The 16,454-nt window shown below is 34.2% G+C and overlaps 2 protein-coding genes across 5 annotated transcripts in view; one reads left to right on the top strand and one right to left on the bottom strand.

The window, feature by feature from the left end:
- Positions 1–237: 237 nt before the first annotated feature.
- On the bottom strand, positions 238–3,604 carry LOC120347212 (uncharacterized). The gene is made up of 7 exons (XM_039417118.2): positions 3,447–3,604; positions 2,685–2,894; positions 2,208–2,372; positions 2,013–2,138; positions 1,574–1,661; positions 1,059–1,257; positions 238–395 (listed from the first exon to the last, which is right to left on the bottom strand). The coding sequence occupies exons 1-7, from the start codon at positions 3,519–3,521 to the stop codon at positions 314–316; spliced, it is 945 nt and encodes a 314-aa protein (XP_039273052.2). The 5' UTR covers positions 3,522–3,604; the 3' UTR covers positions 238–313.
- Positions 3,605–5,653: 2,049 nt separating this feature from the next.
- Positions 5,654–16,454, top strand: part of LOC120347126 (protein transport protein Sec31A-like) — a 47,669-nt gene continuing 36,868 nt past the window's right edge. For 2 of the 4 annotated variants that reach the window (XM_078117946.1, XM_078117943.1), the window contains exons 1-10: positions 5,654–5,996; positions 6,551–6,758; positions 10,677–10,811; positions 11,103–11,213; positions 12,025–12,147; positions 12,674–12,799; positions 14,664–14,831; positions 15,415–15,552; positions 15,838–15,927; positions 16,303–16,443. In XM_078117946.1, the coding sequence (XP_077974072.1) occupies positions 5,791–5,996; positions 6,551–6,758; positions 10,677–10,811; positions 11,103–11,213; positions 12,025–12,147; positions 12,674–12,799; positions 14,664–14,831; positions 15,415–15,552; positions 15,838–15,927; positions 16,303–16,443 (1,446 nt within the window). In that variant the 5' untranslated portion in view covers positions 5,654–5,790. The remainder of the gene's footprint in view (positions 5,997–6,550; positions 6,759–10,676; positions 10,812–11,102; positions 11,214–12,024; positions 12,148–12,673; positions 12,800–14,663; positions 14,832–15,414; positions 15,553–15,837; positions 15,928–16,302; positions 16,444–16,454) is intronic. The other 2 variants (XM_078117945.1, XM_078117944.1) reach the window with 1 other exon arrangement.

Raw genomic sequence — 16,454 nt, 5'->3', positions numbered from 1 at the left:
ATGGGAACACTTTTATATGACATTCATATTCGAGAATTTTTCTCTTGTTATTTGGTGAAATTGTGTTGACATTGCAACAGAATAGAACCGTTTATATTTTTTGTTGGATTCCTAGAACTTTTTACGTTGTGTTTCGCAATATGCATAAATGAACAAACTATGGGATAAATTATATTTTAATCCCTAGCGACAGGTTTTGGCATCTCTTTCCTTGCAAGATATTTTTAGTCTATCCAGATCTTTTATTTTCTTGAAATTTAACAATTTAACATATACACAGAATATATTGTAAATATTTGAAATCAGTTTAGTATCACTCTGTAGCTTTCGCAACCTTGATCTCTTCTAATCCCCTCTCTAAATTCTGACGTCGCTCATCCCATCTATTCTTGTGCCTGTTGAAATATGTTTGAATATGCAGCTACAGCAGATCATAATTTGTGTGTGAAATAAGATTTCGAACGCTAAAATACGCGTGGTCAAAGATTAAATGTTCAATATTTTTTTTTTACATATGTGAAGTTGTTTATATAAGTCGTCGATACCTGTCCTTGATTGATGCAATCCCAACGATATTATCAGAAAAGTGGAGTATATATACAAACTGAGAATTATAGAAATCAAACGACTTTTTTCTCAACGGACCTGCTACGTAAGCATCCAGTCAAGTATCAAAACATAAATTGTGATGATTATTACAATAATATCATTCATTTGCATATTAGAGTTCAGCCTAATCAATTTCGAAATACTGAAATAAAATGACTTATTTTTTTATTATTATTTTCATCTGATATACTCGAATTCTGGAGTTCATATTACATTTTTCAAATAACCTGATAATTATTCCTGACGAATTAGTCTACGCTTTAAAGTTTAAACCATTTCAATTTGCCTTGCATATGCTCATTTTCAACACCAACGTTTTCAAAGAAATGGTTTCCCCAACCTTTGTACGACGTGACAAATATCACAAACTTACCTTCGATCCCTGAGGCTTGTTTGTGCTGTTCAATTATTACGATAACAATGAATATATGCTGCCGCTATATACTAACCTAGGGTAAGTCGGGGCAAAAATTGCCAGGTAGAGGAATATTCCGGCGTACACCAGGTTGACTATTCCATTTATTTGGAAGGCCTTGTATCCGGGACCGGTTTGTACTTCGAAACCGGGGTAAGTTTCACTCATTATAGCTGGAGCGTATTTTGATTTTCCAACCATGGACATGAGAAATCCGAGTACTGCAAAGACGCCTGTAATATTGATTCCCATTAATATATTTCCGTTCGCACTAACTAAACTTGGCCGTAAAGTTTACACAGCTACTATTCAATTACTGGAAGCTCTTATTAGTTTGAAACTTGCTATAATATTTGTTCCCTCATATGAAATTGTGGCGCTAGACATAACTGTATGGTTAACAATCCCAAGGCGTGAGAGCTATATATATGTTAGAATAGTCGACCACTTGTCCGATAATGGCATTTGTTGTCAGAGGCCTGTATATATATAAAATTTTGCATTCTGTTCACGTCTGTACAACCAGGAAATAAAGTTTCATCAAAATACCTGTCAGGCAATACAGCACAGCTGCGATGATGGGTTTCAAAATTAATCTGCATCCAGCTGGAGGAGGATCATACATCATTCCCATTGTCTGAAATATAAATAATCTGACAGTGTACGAATGTATCGCTTTGAATTATCCTTTCTGTCCACGAGTACCCATACTTTTAAATGTAAAGTAAATTTTTATATTATCACAATAATTTTCTTTCGAATCAATCGAGACGATTACACCTGGGTTATTAGCATATTTGTAAAAAATTAATATGCCATTTGTATATGTATTTGGTTTTGATAGACAAGAAAAAAACGATCTGAGCTTTCAAAACTATTGACCAAAAATCAGTATGACGATTCAGAATGCTTATCTTGTTGCAAACATTTAATCAGAACATGTACTCAACATATACAAAGCGTTTTTCAATATTTATTACTAGTTTACCATTAACACTGCAGGTATGAACGTTATGAGGTGGAGCGTGGCCATCAATTGCATGGTTTTAGTCGAACTCCAGAAGCATACATTGGGATCCTCCCCGCAGTCTCCTTCCAAACATTCCTTCTCGATCTGAAATATAACTATATTGTTACACCATATTCAATCAATCGAGCTTCAAATAATAGCCTACTTACTTACCTTTGCAAATGACATGCAATTACCAGTTCTGTTTGCTGGACGAATAATTTCACAAATTTCGGTGTTCTTAATTCCAAAGAAGGACACTGCAGAATTGGTCGCTTCATCTGTAGCCTTCAATAACTCCTGGATATCAGTTCGATCGATGAACTCACTAGATTTTACCTGATTTATAAGAAATATTTTGGTGATTCTACTAACTGAAGTGTATGCTGAGGTTGGCCATGTCCTATATGGGTAACTAATTGTTTATGACTCGGATTGTAATGTAGAACTGGAATAATTTCTGCTGATGCAAACCAAAGAAGATCCTTGATGTTGTCAGCCACTACATAAAAATCATCTAGTCTACATGACTACTTAGAATGCCCAGTCACAGTGCGTGAGTATGATGTCATATTCAGGCCTATTGTAAAAAAAATCATTTCTGAAACCAATAAGAAAACCAATTTTTAGTATATAGTAAGATGTTCTAACCGACTCGAAGCTCTTCATCTCGTCTGTAATATAGCTTTCTCGAAACAAGGGGTAATGAGGGTTGCATATCAATGGTTTCTCTATTCGATCCGGATCGGAGATATCCAGGGTGATGGGTCCCTGAAGTAACATTTCGTGAGGAACTACAACTTGAAGTTGAAACGTCGACAATGTTGCCAACACCAGTACAAGGACGTAGATATGGATCAACTGAAAGAATACAATAATAAATCAGTTGAATAATGAATACCTACCGGGTCACCTCTATATCCTTTTATTTCTTCTTGTATTACCGTGTTTCCCCGAAAATAAGACCTACCCTGAAAATAAGACCGAGCTAGAATTTTAAAAAAGATTTTAAAATAAGACCTCTCTCCTACACATTTTAAATTATCCATAATCTATGTTTTGCAGTTATTTTGACTAAAAACGTGCCATGGATATCGCTTCTCATATTTTGTATGTTTGAAAATCTCGTAATTCCCTACTTTATAATTTTTGATAAATGAAAATAACACATCCCCGGAAAATAAACCCTAGTGTTGTTTTTCGAACATAAAAATTGAAATAAGACCCAGTCTTATTTTGGGGAAACACGGTACATATGTAATAATTTGAGGACATAACTAATACAAACGTTACAGAAATCTCAGATGGCTCCGTATAAGAGACCCATGAAACGTTATACTTTATTTTGGGAATATTTTAATATAAATTTGTTCCATTGTTCCAAAAGCACACAAGAACGCCAAATTGACTCACGAGAATAAAGCTTCCATATGCGTCGATTTTATGTTTCGTTGGAATAGGCTTCTTGCCGCCATCTTCTTCAGCCATTATTGCTTTTAGTTCAATAGGGCGATGAAGCCCCGTCACCTTGGTTTGGGAAACGGCAAGCAGCGACGAAGGCTCACGAGAAAAGACGTCATAAAGAACCCTTTGTGTCGACATAAACATAAACTCGTCAAATTGATGATGTCACAATGTTATACATAAAAAATCAAATGCGCATGTGGGCGCTACAGAGTCGTGTATTTACGTTCATGTTACTGACGTGTCCACGAGTTCGCTTGAAACAAGGCTGCCACGAAAAGTGCCAGTGTTTTGTTTTATTATATCGGTATTGCAGAGCGTAATACGGCAATGGGGGATGAGGTACTTACAGTTTTCTTTTTTAAAGTGATGGAATGGACATATGACAAACGGATAACGTATTTGGACATACAAACATACGAGAAATGAATAACGTATGTTACGGTGATTTGCTTTGTGATTGTTCGCATGCTTGTTTTTACAGGCTTACGGTATGTCAGTACTGCAGTATGTATTTTTTGTCATATTATATTATCTCAAAAAAAGTTCTTCACTCCTTCCAGCCCTCCCTTGGTTGTAGCCATCTCAAAAGTTGAGAAGATCCGTAAATGTTTATAGATATGCTGATATACCGGTACCGGGGCGGTGCAGATATAGGCCTAATGGATATAAGACAAAACTAATTTTATAATGGAAAAATGGCATGACTATAAATTCATATTACAGTATTATGTTTAAAAATTATCGACTTTGTACTGATATTAAACTGTGAAAGGTCCATCTAACACCGGTGTCTTCTTTCATCTTTGCTAATTAAACGCGATGTCATGGACACAATGATTTTGGTATTCTTTCACGCCCGCGTCAATTGCGGAAATATTGTATCCTTGTTTCAATTGATATTATTGTTATCATTTTTTTTATTACTTATGTTGGTACAATATTTCATGCACGACTGGAATAAAGTATCTGAATCTATCAGCATTTTGTGATCAATTAAGTTGATTAACTGAGTTCTTTATTACTTATCGATCTTCAGATCGGTAAGTATGTTGATAGGTATTTGTCTGTTAGATGCACTCGATATCTCACGAAGGCGAGGTTGAATCTGCTCCAAATTTGTGCATTCATCATATCTCGGACCAGAAGCCTATTGATTTTAGATGAATTATGTCGTATAATTAGCGAGTTATTAATTAATTAGTGATGGGATACGCGGTGTCACTATGGAGTCATGATATAATATTTATGTATCACAATTTTCAACATTTTAACTATTGGGGACTATATTAACTACGTATATTTGATATTTGCTTCATTGGAAGAATTCATACTCACAATCCAATATGGTAATTGTTGAAAGATGTATGTGCCAATTTTTAGACAACACTATAATTTATGTCAAATTTACATATAGTATAGTATTAAAATAGTAAAATGAATCACGAAAAAGTTAAATTTTAAATATCTATCCATTGATAAAGAGGTCTCTCTCTGTCTATCATCTGCCTTGTTGCAATTTTAACATTGGGAGCCAGTGGAATGTAAATAACATTTGTTGTCTGCTATTGAGATGAGAACATAATTATTTAGTCTATTATTTCTTACTGCAAAGTGGTCTCAATTGCGTATATATGATTATTAATTTTTCGAAGTTTTATCTTCACTTTGTGGCGAATTTTGACTCCCCATAGCAGATAAATGTGTTTAATTACATGAAGGGTTACTTTTGATACGATTTGAAAAAAAGGGCATCATCTGTGAGAGCTATTCAACTACGTTAATTAAGTTGTATAGACAGTAGGACACAGTTCCCTGATTCCAAGATGTTTCGACATTTTATTCAATGAAACACACTCTATTTGTCTCTGAAACAAGGATGTATGCATCAGATTGCACCATGATTGTCTCAGTAATCATTCAAGTCAATCGCTGTCAATCTGTCATGTAATCAAAATTGCGTTTTTTTGCTAATAACTTAAATGCTGCGGTGACTTTTTTTTCTTTAATAAATTGGATCATTTTTTTCAAAGAATCCAATAGTGACGTTTTTTAATTGCAATTTCTTTTAGTTTATTACGCAGTGCAGGCTTGTCAATTTGTACTGATATAGAGCTTTTATTGACCAACTCAGTGTAGTACTAAAATATATTTAATGTCCAATTTTTATAATGGTATACTTGTTAGTTGCAGGATTACAATATCCTATTAAAATCAACTGTGGCCTATCCACACAACACAGCATAAATACCCTGTCTGTATAGATTTTGCTTCGGGATAGAAAATATCGAAAATGGTGAAAGTGAAGCAAGTAAATGTAACAGCAAATTATGCATGGAGTCCAGCAGAATTGCACCCAATACAGCTCGCAACTGCCACTGCTGCTCAACAGCTTGATGCAACATTCAGTACGTCTGCGAATTTGTCTCTGTATTCAGTAGATTTGGCAGATTCTTCTAAGGAATTAAAGCTTGCTGGACAAGTTGACATCCCCACCAGGTTCGTTTATATTTTACATTTGTCTTCACATCATTTAACAGTTATAATTTAACTTACCGTTAGTTTTATTTCAATATTGCCTATGGGATTCTAACTTTATAACTAACGTTATTTTTTGCATTAGATGTGTTTCTTGTTAAGTATGCTTCTTATTGGGTAATCGTTGGTCCAGAATGTTGACAATTACGCTAATTTGTTGCAATCGGTTTTACCTGATGTACAATATTACAATTTTATTATTACTTATCGATCTTAAGATCGGTGAGTATGTTGATAGGTATTTGTCTGTTTGTTTGTTTGTCTGTTAGATGTTCGCGATATCTTACGAAAGCGAGGTGGAATCTGCTCCAAATTTTGCATGTGCATTCATCATAGCTCGGATCAGAAGCCTATTGATTTTCGATGAATTATGTCATATAATTAGCGAGTTATTAATTAATTAGGGATGGGACACACGGTGTCACTATGGAGTAAGAGCGCTGTTTTGGGGGAACCCCTAACTTTCGATCGATAAGTCTTCGGTCTCTGACTGATATTCTCATTACTGTTTTAAGATTCTATAAAGTGATATGGGGAAACACTGGGTATGAATCATCAACTGGCGAGAGCAAAGGTCTCATCGTTTGTGGTGCTGATAACGGACTTATCAATATTTATGATCCAACCAAATTGATAGATAATACTGATAGTGAGGCTGCATTGGTAAATACCAACAACAAGCATACAGGACCAGTCAAAGCTTTGGACTTCAATCCATTTCAGGTTCATTTTTTTCAATTGCTGCTCCTTATAATAAATAATCTACTTAACAGAACAGTACTATTTTAGGCGAAAAGTTTCTAATGTTGTTTTCTTGGTAATAAGGTAACTTCTGTGAGCCTTGCCAGTTATTTTGGTATTAAACAATATATTTCATCAGGGCTATGAAGTTGTGAGTAAAAAATTCGATTCCATTGGAGTCTGGGATTTCAGACTTTTGATGGGGGTAAAAGAAGAATTTTTCAAATAAACTCAAAAGGCATAAGTTCGCTAAACCTTTTTAATGATAATTCGACAAAAGGCCTTCCGGAAGGTCTTTTGGCCTTCCGGGCGGCCCTTTCAATCAAATAGTTTTAAAACCTGATATTGTGTAATTCGATTTTGAATTTTCTTTAGCTTATGCCTTATGGTCAGGGATGGCCAATACCGAATAGTTCACTATTTCGAATACATTCGAAATTAATTTTTTCGAATATGAAATTTCGAATACTTCGAAAATAAAATCCACTAATTGAAGCTTATCTAAATGTATGTAGGAATTTCCATACAATAAGCAATGGAATAACTACTATCTACAAGTTACAACCTAGCTATATATATTACCAGGCATTTCATATTTGCAGATTATTGCAGTATATATTTTATATATATATATATACCATGAATCATGTTAACAGAATTAAATTAATACGGCAATAGTGGTATCGATGATGGATTTGAATATTTGCGCAACACAAAATCATCCTAGTAAAACGCCCATACTTTTAAATACCAACCATTGTCCAAATTATTTGCCAAAAAGCGGGATAAAGTATGAGTTATTTTTCCACTCGTGACAATTTTTTCGTGAGTACAAAAATACGAATCAAAAATTAATTATATTCGGGAACTTTACCACACATTTTAAGTCCGCAGATCGCCGTTGTATGTTTGATTGTTTGAGTAATAATACTGTTATTATTTTATAAATATGAAAATAGGAATCAAAAACTATTTATAATCGGGTAGTTTACCACACATTGTAAGTCCACAGATCGCCGTTGTATTTTGTAGATACGAAAATAGGAATCAAAAATTAATATTAATCGCGAGTTTGCCACACAATTTATGTCTACAGATTGTCGATACAACCATGAGTTACGTTGAACAAAATTAAATTAATACGGCATGACATTTTAAATGCTGGTACTAGTCATGGATTGGATTATTTTGCGCAACAAAAAATCATCCTGGTAAAGGATCGATACTTTTAACTATCGTTATCAAAATTATTTGCCGGCTATAAATACCGTATTTCCCGGCTAATAAGTCCACATGGCAAATAGGACGATGTCTATTTTTAGCACTCAAAAAGGGGGTTTTCATATAGGCCTCCAATAATACGGGTAGAAAAATTGTGTCCCTGTCGTTCAGTTATGCTGAATGCTGATACGCTCTAATAATTTTATATGTTTAGAACCAGATCATGTTAGTTTGGTAGAATCATACTCACAGAATTAACTATTTTTAACAATTGAGCGGTAAATTTAAGTTGTAAAGCAGCAATCATTTTGGACAACCTATTAACCCGAATGTTGAAATAATTTTGGAATGTGATAAGTACTACACTGTACGTGCACGGGTTATTTCGCAGCTGTGTTTTCCTGTCCCTGTCGTGTTCTGCTGAATCGGCAAAACGAAAGGGTCACAAATCACTTTATCTCGGTGGCCGTGTTTCTTTTTAAAGTAACCATAACCGACCTGCGATTAAATATCATGATTGATATAATAATAAGCGGGCCACATAGAAATAAAATTAACATACTTCCTCAAATGTGCAAATGTGTCGCAACACTATGCGACGTACGGTCGCACAGAATATAAACAAACAAAGTGCCGATTGTATTTCATCGTCATTACAATACGTGAGACAGTGTAAAAAGTCGTTTGAAGATTCCCGTAAAACGAAACACCACGTTTACGGCGAAAAGTGGCTACTATTCGGAATTATTCGAAAATCAGCCGAAAAGGTATTCGAATACTTTGATATTCGAATACATTCGAATATTCGATTCGTTTTGGACAACCCTGTTATGGTATTAATAAATTGCCAGTTACTCATGAACACAATCATGGGTTAGAATTTCTATAAAACATTTTAGTTTTTTATCACTGACCTATTTATTTTTAATAAAAATTTTAATTTTTTGAAAAATTTGAAAAAAATCAATTTTTTAAAACCCTCATTTCTCAGATAAAAATACCTTTGTGATCTAATTTTTTTCATGTTTATGAATTTCTTGTATCATGTTGTTGCACTAAAAAACTAAATTTGCTAACAGAAAAAAGCGTAAATACAATTTTTTTTGTAAATTATAAATTTTTCATCAGAAATTTCAAACGATCAGTTTTATAAGAGGGATTATTGTTTAACTATATTCAGTTAGGTACATATTTTTCTCTGAAAACCCAGAACACAAATACCTAATACCAAAAAAAACAACAAAAAGTAATCCTAACACAAACAATGTGATGGATGGTAGACCCTTTCAAAATTTTTCTTGAAGAGGGCCTTTCGGAAGGCCCTAAGATTCGGTATCTGGAAATCTTGAAAAACTTCTATTTTCAGTAATTAGAGAATGTACCACTATCAAATAAATAAGTAATATTATTTTAAGCCATGTTATCTGAAGAGAAAGTTACATTTTTCGTTTTTGATGGGAGGGAGGGTGTTTCCCAAATGACAGCTGGGCATTGATTTTCAGTGAATGAAAGCTGATCACTCATTGAAAGTCAGCGCCTACTTTGACAATAAAACTTTTGAATTTGAAATGTTTGCTTGTCATGTAAAAATAGCATGCAAGATTTGGTTGATATGTTGTCTTTATTAATGAAATATACCATCCAAAGATGAGCATTATTAGTAGAAAACCCATATTGCTCTAAATTTACAGTGGTCACAAGAGTGCATTAGTTACGCATCTTAGAAACCAAAGGATCCAGTACCCACATTATAATGATGACAGTGACAAATTTCAAATAAGTTTCTGCTACTTGCAGTCTAGGGATATTTCCAGAGTGCCATTCTCATTTTTTTTCTAGCTAGTTGAAATTATCTATTTATCAAATTTTTTGGCAAAAAAATTTGGAAGTTTGGATGGGCAACTTCCTATACCATTATTAATTCATCCTTAGGCTCTCGCTTTGCCTATCATTCTCTGCTGTAATGGGATTGTATCCATGTCTTAATCAGACTCTATGTCTTTATCAGACTGTATCACTTTCTTCGTCTGAGAATGAAAAAACATTCATCTCTGTTAGTTCACTGTCACTGTATGTGCTGCATGCTAAGAAAGCACTTTTTTGGTTGCTACCTAAACTGCTGTTTGGTTGTTCTTCATTCATTCAAACCAAAACTACTCTCCGCACTGCGCTCAAAGTAATTTCCTAATTCAAATCTTTCTCAAGTTCTTTCTATGTTCTCTTCATCTGAAACTCCAGGTCTTAAATCTTTATAGGGCCTTCCGGAAGGCCCTTTTTCAGTCGAATTATCATTAAGTCTAGTTTTTGTTATTAAATTTTGATCTTCTGAGGGTCGAGCTTTTAAAAGAAAACTTGTTAAAAGTAATGTTACACGCTCTCGTTCAAAAATCAGATATATATTTGAGGGAAGTTACCATGGCAGGATTTGTTTTTACAATCAGTAGTCAGAGTCAAATATTTTTTATCACAGAGTCGAAGCCAATGTTATTTCAACCTCTCCTGAGGTAATGAATATGAATTCCATTTCTAATTCAATTACTTACTAAAACCAAGCTATTTTTTTTTAATTAATTTTGAAACATATATGAGAGTCAAGACTTTTACTTAGTACTTTCTTTGAAACATGTTGGTTGACTAGAATTAATAAAAAAAATCCATCACTTGTTTATATTTATTCAGAAAAATCTATATGCTTCTGGAGCAACTGATAGTGAGATTTTTATTTGGGATTTGAAGAATCCATCGAATCCTATGACACCTGGAAAAAAGACTGAACCACTTGCTTCTATTAGCTGCGTAGCTTGGAATCGTCAAGTAAGTTTGTTTTTATTTTGAATAGCTCTTGCTCGTTGACTTGATGAAACCATTTTGATTTGTTCTTCTGGCAAATCATTGCAAAGTTGCCAAGTCGATGCACTCTATGTTCCCATGTACTATAGGTTTTTTAAATACGAAGCATGAATGTACCTAAAAGTTATTTTTCATCTACTTTGTATACTCTGAAATGTACTTCCAAGTTACGCATCTTCAATTTTTGATGTTGATGTTATCATAAATATGAAATACTAGAAAGTCGCCACATACTCATTCATTCTTTCCACTCAGGTTCAGCACATTCTTGGATCATCTACCAGTGTAACATCAGGTCCCTGTTGTGTCGTCTGGGATTTGAGAAAGAATGCACCAATCATAAAAGTTTCTGATCCATCTGGAAGAGTAAGTTGTCGTTAGAGAATACAAGAAAATGGTTTTTCAATCAATCAATAATTTTTTCCATTAGAGGGTGAAAGCTGTGTAATTAGGAATGTAGCATTTATCTTGTCCTTAGGATTTTGCCTCACAAAATCCACTTTCTTTGTGGATGCAAAATTGGCGTCTATTGCATTGTGTGAATCGTGAAACGTCAATTTTTTCATGAAAATCTGACTTTCCAAGCTAACTTCAATCATTTGGCTAAGGGTGAATCTTATACTATCATGACCTGTGGCAGGCACCTTTCCTAAGACCCTCTAAACCAGTGTTTCCCAACCTCTCCTGATTTTGAGAGGGTTTTCATTCCCCGCATAATACTGTAGCCTCCAATAAAATTTGGTAAGACTTTGTTTAATTGGGTGAAGGAGACCCCCAATCTGTTCGGAGCTTTTGTTTCAAAGCAACAACTCTTGAAAAAGCTCGTGGTGCCTCCATAATTAAATACAACCACACAACAACTACATGTTGGCACTGTGGTCATCTCTCTTTGCATAGCGTTATTAGGATTGTCATTGTGTAATAGTAGCTTTATTCATTGTGTTTACTGCGTGTAATTTTTGACAGATTCCCCACTAGCAACCCCTCAAATCATCGCAAGGGAATTATTACCCACTGGTTAGGAATCACTGCTCTAAACCTAGTTTTTTTTTGTTGTTTTTAACAGCTCCATCAGTTTTTTTATTTGCCCTATTTCTCAATTAAAATTCGACTAAATTTCAAACCTACCTTTAACATTATTCACCATTGGTTAATCATGTATACATTTTTTATTCAGATGCAATGTAGTGAAATAGCATGGCATCCAGAAGTTGCCACTCAACTCGTACTTGCTTCAGAAGATGACAGGTCACCTGTTGTACAATTATGGGATCTCAGATTTGCTAATTCTCCTTTGAGAGTGAGTTGACTTTTTTGAATAATTGATTTTCCTGAATTCAAAGTAACATTTTTATGGAATGTTTTTATGCCTTCACTCTGAACAAGGCTCTGTACAAGGCCATTGATACCAAAAGAGCCACTATTTTTAAAAAACTGTGGTTTTTGGTCCGGCATTGAGAGTATTCGGCAATTCTGTTGTTGAAAATTCTTTTTTTATTTGGTTGATTATATTTTTTCATAAGGTGCTTCCAAGTTAGGATAGGATTTTTGTATTTATCGGGGGAGGAAAGAAATGAGATGGCTTAATCATACGATGAACCAAGGCTTCTCGTTTAATTACCTACCCTGTGAGGGCTAAGCGTGCATCAGTTCTCTCGCACCTAATTATTCCCCACTAACTTCAAACCTGCTAAAATGTGCTGGGTAATTGGAGGTGCACGATGCACCAACTGCCGAGTTGCAGTGGTACTAAATCGAATTTATATTTTATATTGTGTTATTGGAATTGTTACTATTATTTACAATATTACTATTTGTGATCACAGGCATTAGAAAATCATCATAGAGGTGTGTTATCAGTTGCCTGGTGCCAACAAGATCCAGATTTATTGTTGTCGTGTGGAAAAGATAACAGAGTTCTATGCTGGAATCCTAACACTACTCCACCTGAGGTAGGTTTTTTAGTTACTATATATTTGGAAGTTGAATTTGTTAGTTTTATACTAATTCTATCTCAAATCCAATTCAATTCAAGGAATGAATTTCTCTCTGGGTAAAATTTTACAATCTTCACTCCGTGTGTGCTTGTTATTCACAATACAAATACAGTAATGGACCTTTCCCCGAGCATGGACTTCCTTGTTTACTTCGTGACATTGGCCAATCAGCAAGATGCAAAAAGTGACGTAACAATGCCCCCTTTTCGCTTCCGCTCAGACACTTTTCTCACTCAGACAGATTTTCAAGCGTGATTGTAAACATTACCTCATTTTCGCGTTTTTGAACTCTATTCGTTAGTTTTCAGTTGTGTTTTGGGAACTTAAATAAAAATCAGATAATTCAATGATCACTCTGTCTTTCTAGGAGTTTTAATTTAATTGCAGTAATAAAAATTAGGCAGTGATAGACTAGCCTGAAATTCTTTACCGGTACTTTTAAAAAACAGATTGTTGTATGCGATGAATCATAATGATGGTTTGAAACACATACCCCATTTTACAGACGCCAACTCGCAAAAGCACTCTTAAAATAGCCTTGACAAATTTGCAATGGTAAAGTATAGGGAGAATTTTCCGAGAGTCAAAAGTCAGGGAAAGGTCCATTGTCAATCAGCAGACAGAGATTAGCATACTAGCACTGACTGTCATTAGTACTCACTCTTTTACTCCAATGCTGAACAGAATTTTTATATTAGGATGTTAATAATGAATAAATTAGGACAATTTTAATAAATCTAGATTTATATTTTGAAAAAGAAAAATTCCCAATTCAATCCCCAATATTCAAATAGTAAAATCAGTGAATATCTATAAAAGTACAATATTAGCAACAATAAAACAAGATTTACAATGATTCGAAATCTGATAAAATTTTATTCCAGTAAATCCTTTGTCCCGCTCAAAAAGTTATTATATATTGGTGATTGGTTGCTTGGGCCTTGGGGGGAATAAAAATCTAACAATTGTACACAATTCTCATCCACCAGATTATATTAAGCAAAGTATTTTTGTCAATAGTAACCAGAAACTTGATAAGCTGTTTGCTAATCGTATTAATCAAATATGTTTAATTGCTGAATTAGGGTGTGAACTTTGATTTGTTTGCTTTGCTAGTAAGACTTTGAGCCCATATATGAGTTTGTGCAAGCATAGGAGGATTTTATACCAATATATGATTGTGTGTTACTACCTTTGAGGTCACCTATTAACACTATAATATATCAATCCTTTGTGGTTAAATATGGCTTTTGATCAGTAATTATTAGTTTATTTTTCTCACCATCCGAAAACCGAAAATTATGCACTAAACATACATAGTGTAAAAAAAAAAACTAAAACAATTTTGTTTCAGGGTAAAGGAAGACTCATAAAACCATTACTGGTTATCGAGCAGCGACACTTTCAGTTTACAATTAATATTAGAATTAGAAATAAATATTAAAAAAATTATAAGCTTGAAAGGAAAGATTTTATTACTTGTATGAAGTATTAGTTATAAAACTAATTAGGTAGTTGAGAGCTGGAGCCTCTGAGATTTCTGGTAGCTCCAGCTTCATGTATTATTGTAAGCTGGACTCGGACTCCATTTCCAACAGAACGTCACGGCTCCGGCTCTTTGACCCTACCACACTTAAACAATATTCATTCTTGTTGAAAAAAGCACTCAAAATGAGGCTGATTGTTTGCAGTTACTGTCGATATCCATCCTGATATTAACAAAACAATATTCCCATAATTTTATCTCCAAATAAGTACTTCCACATTTCCGACAAATTAGTTATATTTCATGTTTTAATACCTAGCTTACTATTTTCAGATATTGTATGAAATGCCGAGTGCTGCACAATGGTGTTTTGATGTTCAGTGGTGTCCAAGAAATCCAGCCATGGTTTCAATGGGATCGTTCGATGGCCATATTAGTATCCATTCAATGATGGGGGGATCGACTTATACAGAGATGCCAAGCAAGCAACAACAAGATGCTGTAAGAATCAGAATTGATGAATACTTTGTAGTTATTCCTAATATATATGAAAAGTTTGAAATTCTAGGATTTCGACACATCTCTGAAATAAATTTCATACCCGCAACTCCTCCACAAATACAGGGTGACGCAAAAGAAAAACCGAACCCATACAATATGTTTCAAATGGTCTAGGTTTCGTTTTTTGGGGTCACCCTATAATTGCTACTTACACTTTGAATATCAGTGATTGCTTCTACAATGCCTTGTTTGGAGCGAAAAGTTTGGATGAGTGTTGTATAAAAAGTTCTCTATATGTATTTATTTCATAATCATGACTTACGGTAATATGCGCAATTTTTTTTATATATAAAATTGAACCTAGAAACCTTTTTTGCCAAACGATGAAACTACATTTTTTTGTTTTTTCATTGTTTTAAATTGCCTCCATCGTAAACAAGGATCCAAGTCTCTCTAGTTTGGCATTCGATACCGAACATAATACCTATTTTGTGGGGAGGGAGCAGGGCCTGACTGTTTTTTCAATAGTTAAGTCAAAGGGTTTATTATTCATAGTTGACTTGATTTAAATCTTTTTTCCTAGTTGGCGGAATCATTTGGAGGGAATGCATTCGCCTCTGCACCTGATGTTCATCAACCACAAAGTCCAAAAAAAGTGATCAGCATGCCACTGAAGAAACCGCCAAAGTGGATTTGTAAACCGTGTGGTTCAACTTTTTCAGTAAGTATCACATTATATATTGGTTTTATGATAAATAACATAGACCAACGTGGCTCAGATCATGCTCAGATCAGGTATTGCGTGTCTGCCGAAAATATGCAAGAAAATTAGGTAAATTGAAGTGAGATTTTGATTGTTGTAACTTATGACCCGAAGAGTCTTTGTCAAATACTGTATTATTGGGCCCTGCATTAATGTGCCTTGGACCACTCTGGTATCATCTAATGATAATCAAAATATTGCCTCCCCTTTTGCTATTTATTCTGGCATATTTTTTTTTCTTAGTTTGGAGGAAAACTTGTAACGTTTGAATCAACAAAGCCATCAAATAATGAAGAACAGCAAGTTGTTAGAAGGACAGTAACAATTCATCAGGTAAATTGATTAATGCGGAATATCCACGACCACAACTAGAGAAAATTTTGTTTTGCAAATATAAAAGTCCCGTTCTGCTACATCAAGATATAAGCGGCAACTTGTGTTTGATGATATTTTTAGCATTCTCTCAAATAACTTGAAAACCTTGACATTTTCATATTTGTTATATTTTTGTTGGGCGGTAAGTTTCTGAAGCCTTTTGAAATTATTTTGAAATTTGGATTTCTGGCATATCTGAATGCCTATCATAAGCAGGTCTGATATCCCATAAAATTTGCTACTCAACAAAAGTGAAATGTTTTAAATCAAGTAATATTGGCATTTGAAACATATGGAAATGTGTCAAACTTATTTTTTCTTATGTTCCATCAGGTTGTAACAGAGAATGATTTTATCACAAGATCAGAAGAACTACAAACCGCATTGTCTTCAACACAATATGCAGATTATTGTCAAAAGAAATTGGAATCGGCTGGTAGTGTATTTGAGGAAGATTTATGGAGTTTCATGAAGGTACTTTTCTG

This window comes from Styela clava, chromosome 11, assembly GCF_964204865.1.
Source record: "Styela clava chromosome 11, kaStyClav1.hap1.2, whole genome shotgun sequence".
Classification (NCBI taxonomy): Eukaryota; Metazoa; Chordata; class Ascidiacea; order Stolidobranchia; family Styelidae; genus Styela; species Styela clava.
Note: the sequence above shows the minus strand (reverse complement) of the source record. Positions and strands in the feature narration are given on the sequence as shown.

Excerpts from the sequence above, each read along its gene's own strand:
- LOC120347212 (XM_039417118.2), bottom strand. The coding sequence starts at position 3,521 with ATGGCTGAAGAAGATGGCGGCAAGAAGCCTATTCCAACGAAACATAAA. Across the intron at positions 2,139-2,207 it reads ATTGCATGTCATTTGCAAAG|ATCGAGAAGGAATGTTTGGA; the intron begins GTAAGTAAGTAG and ends GTTATATTTCAG. Across the intron at positions 1,258-1,573 it reads TGTGCTGTATTGCCTGACAG|GCGTCTTTGCAGTACTCGGA; the intron begins GTATTTTGATGA and ends TCAATATTACAG.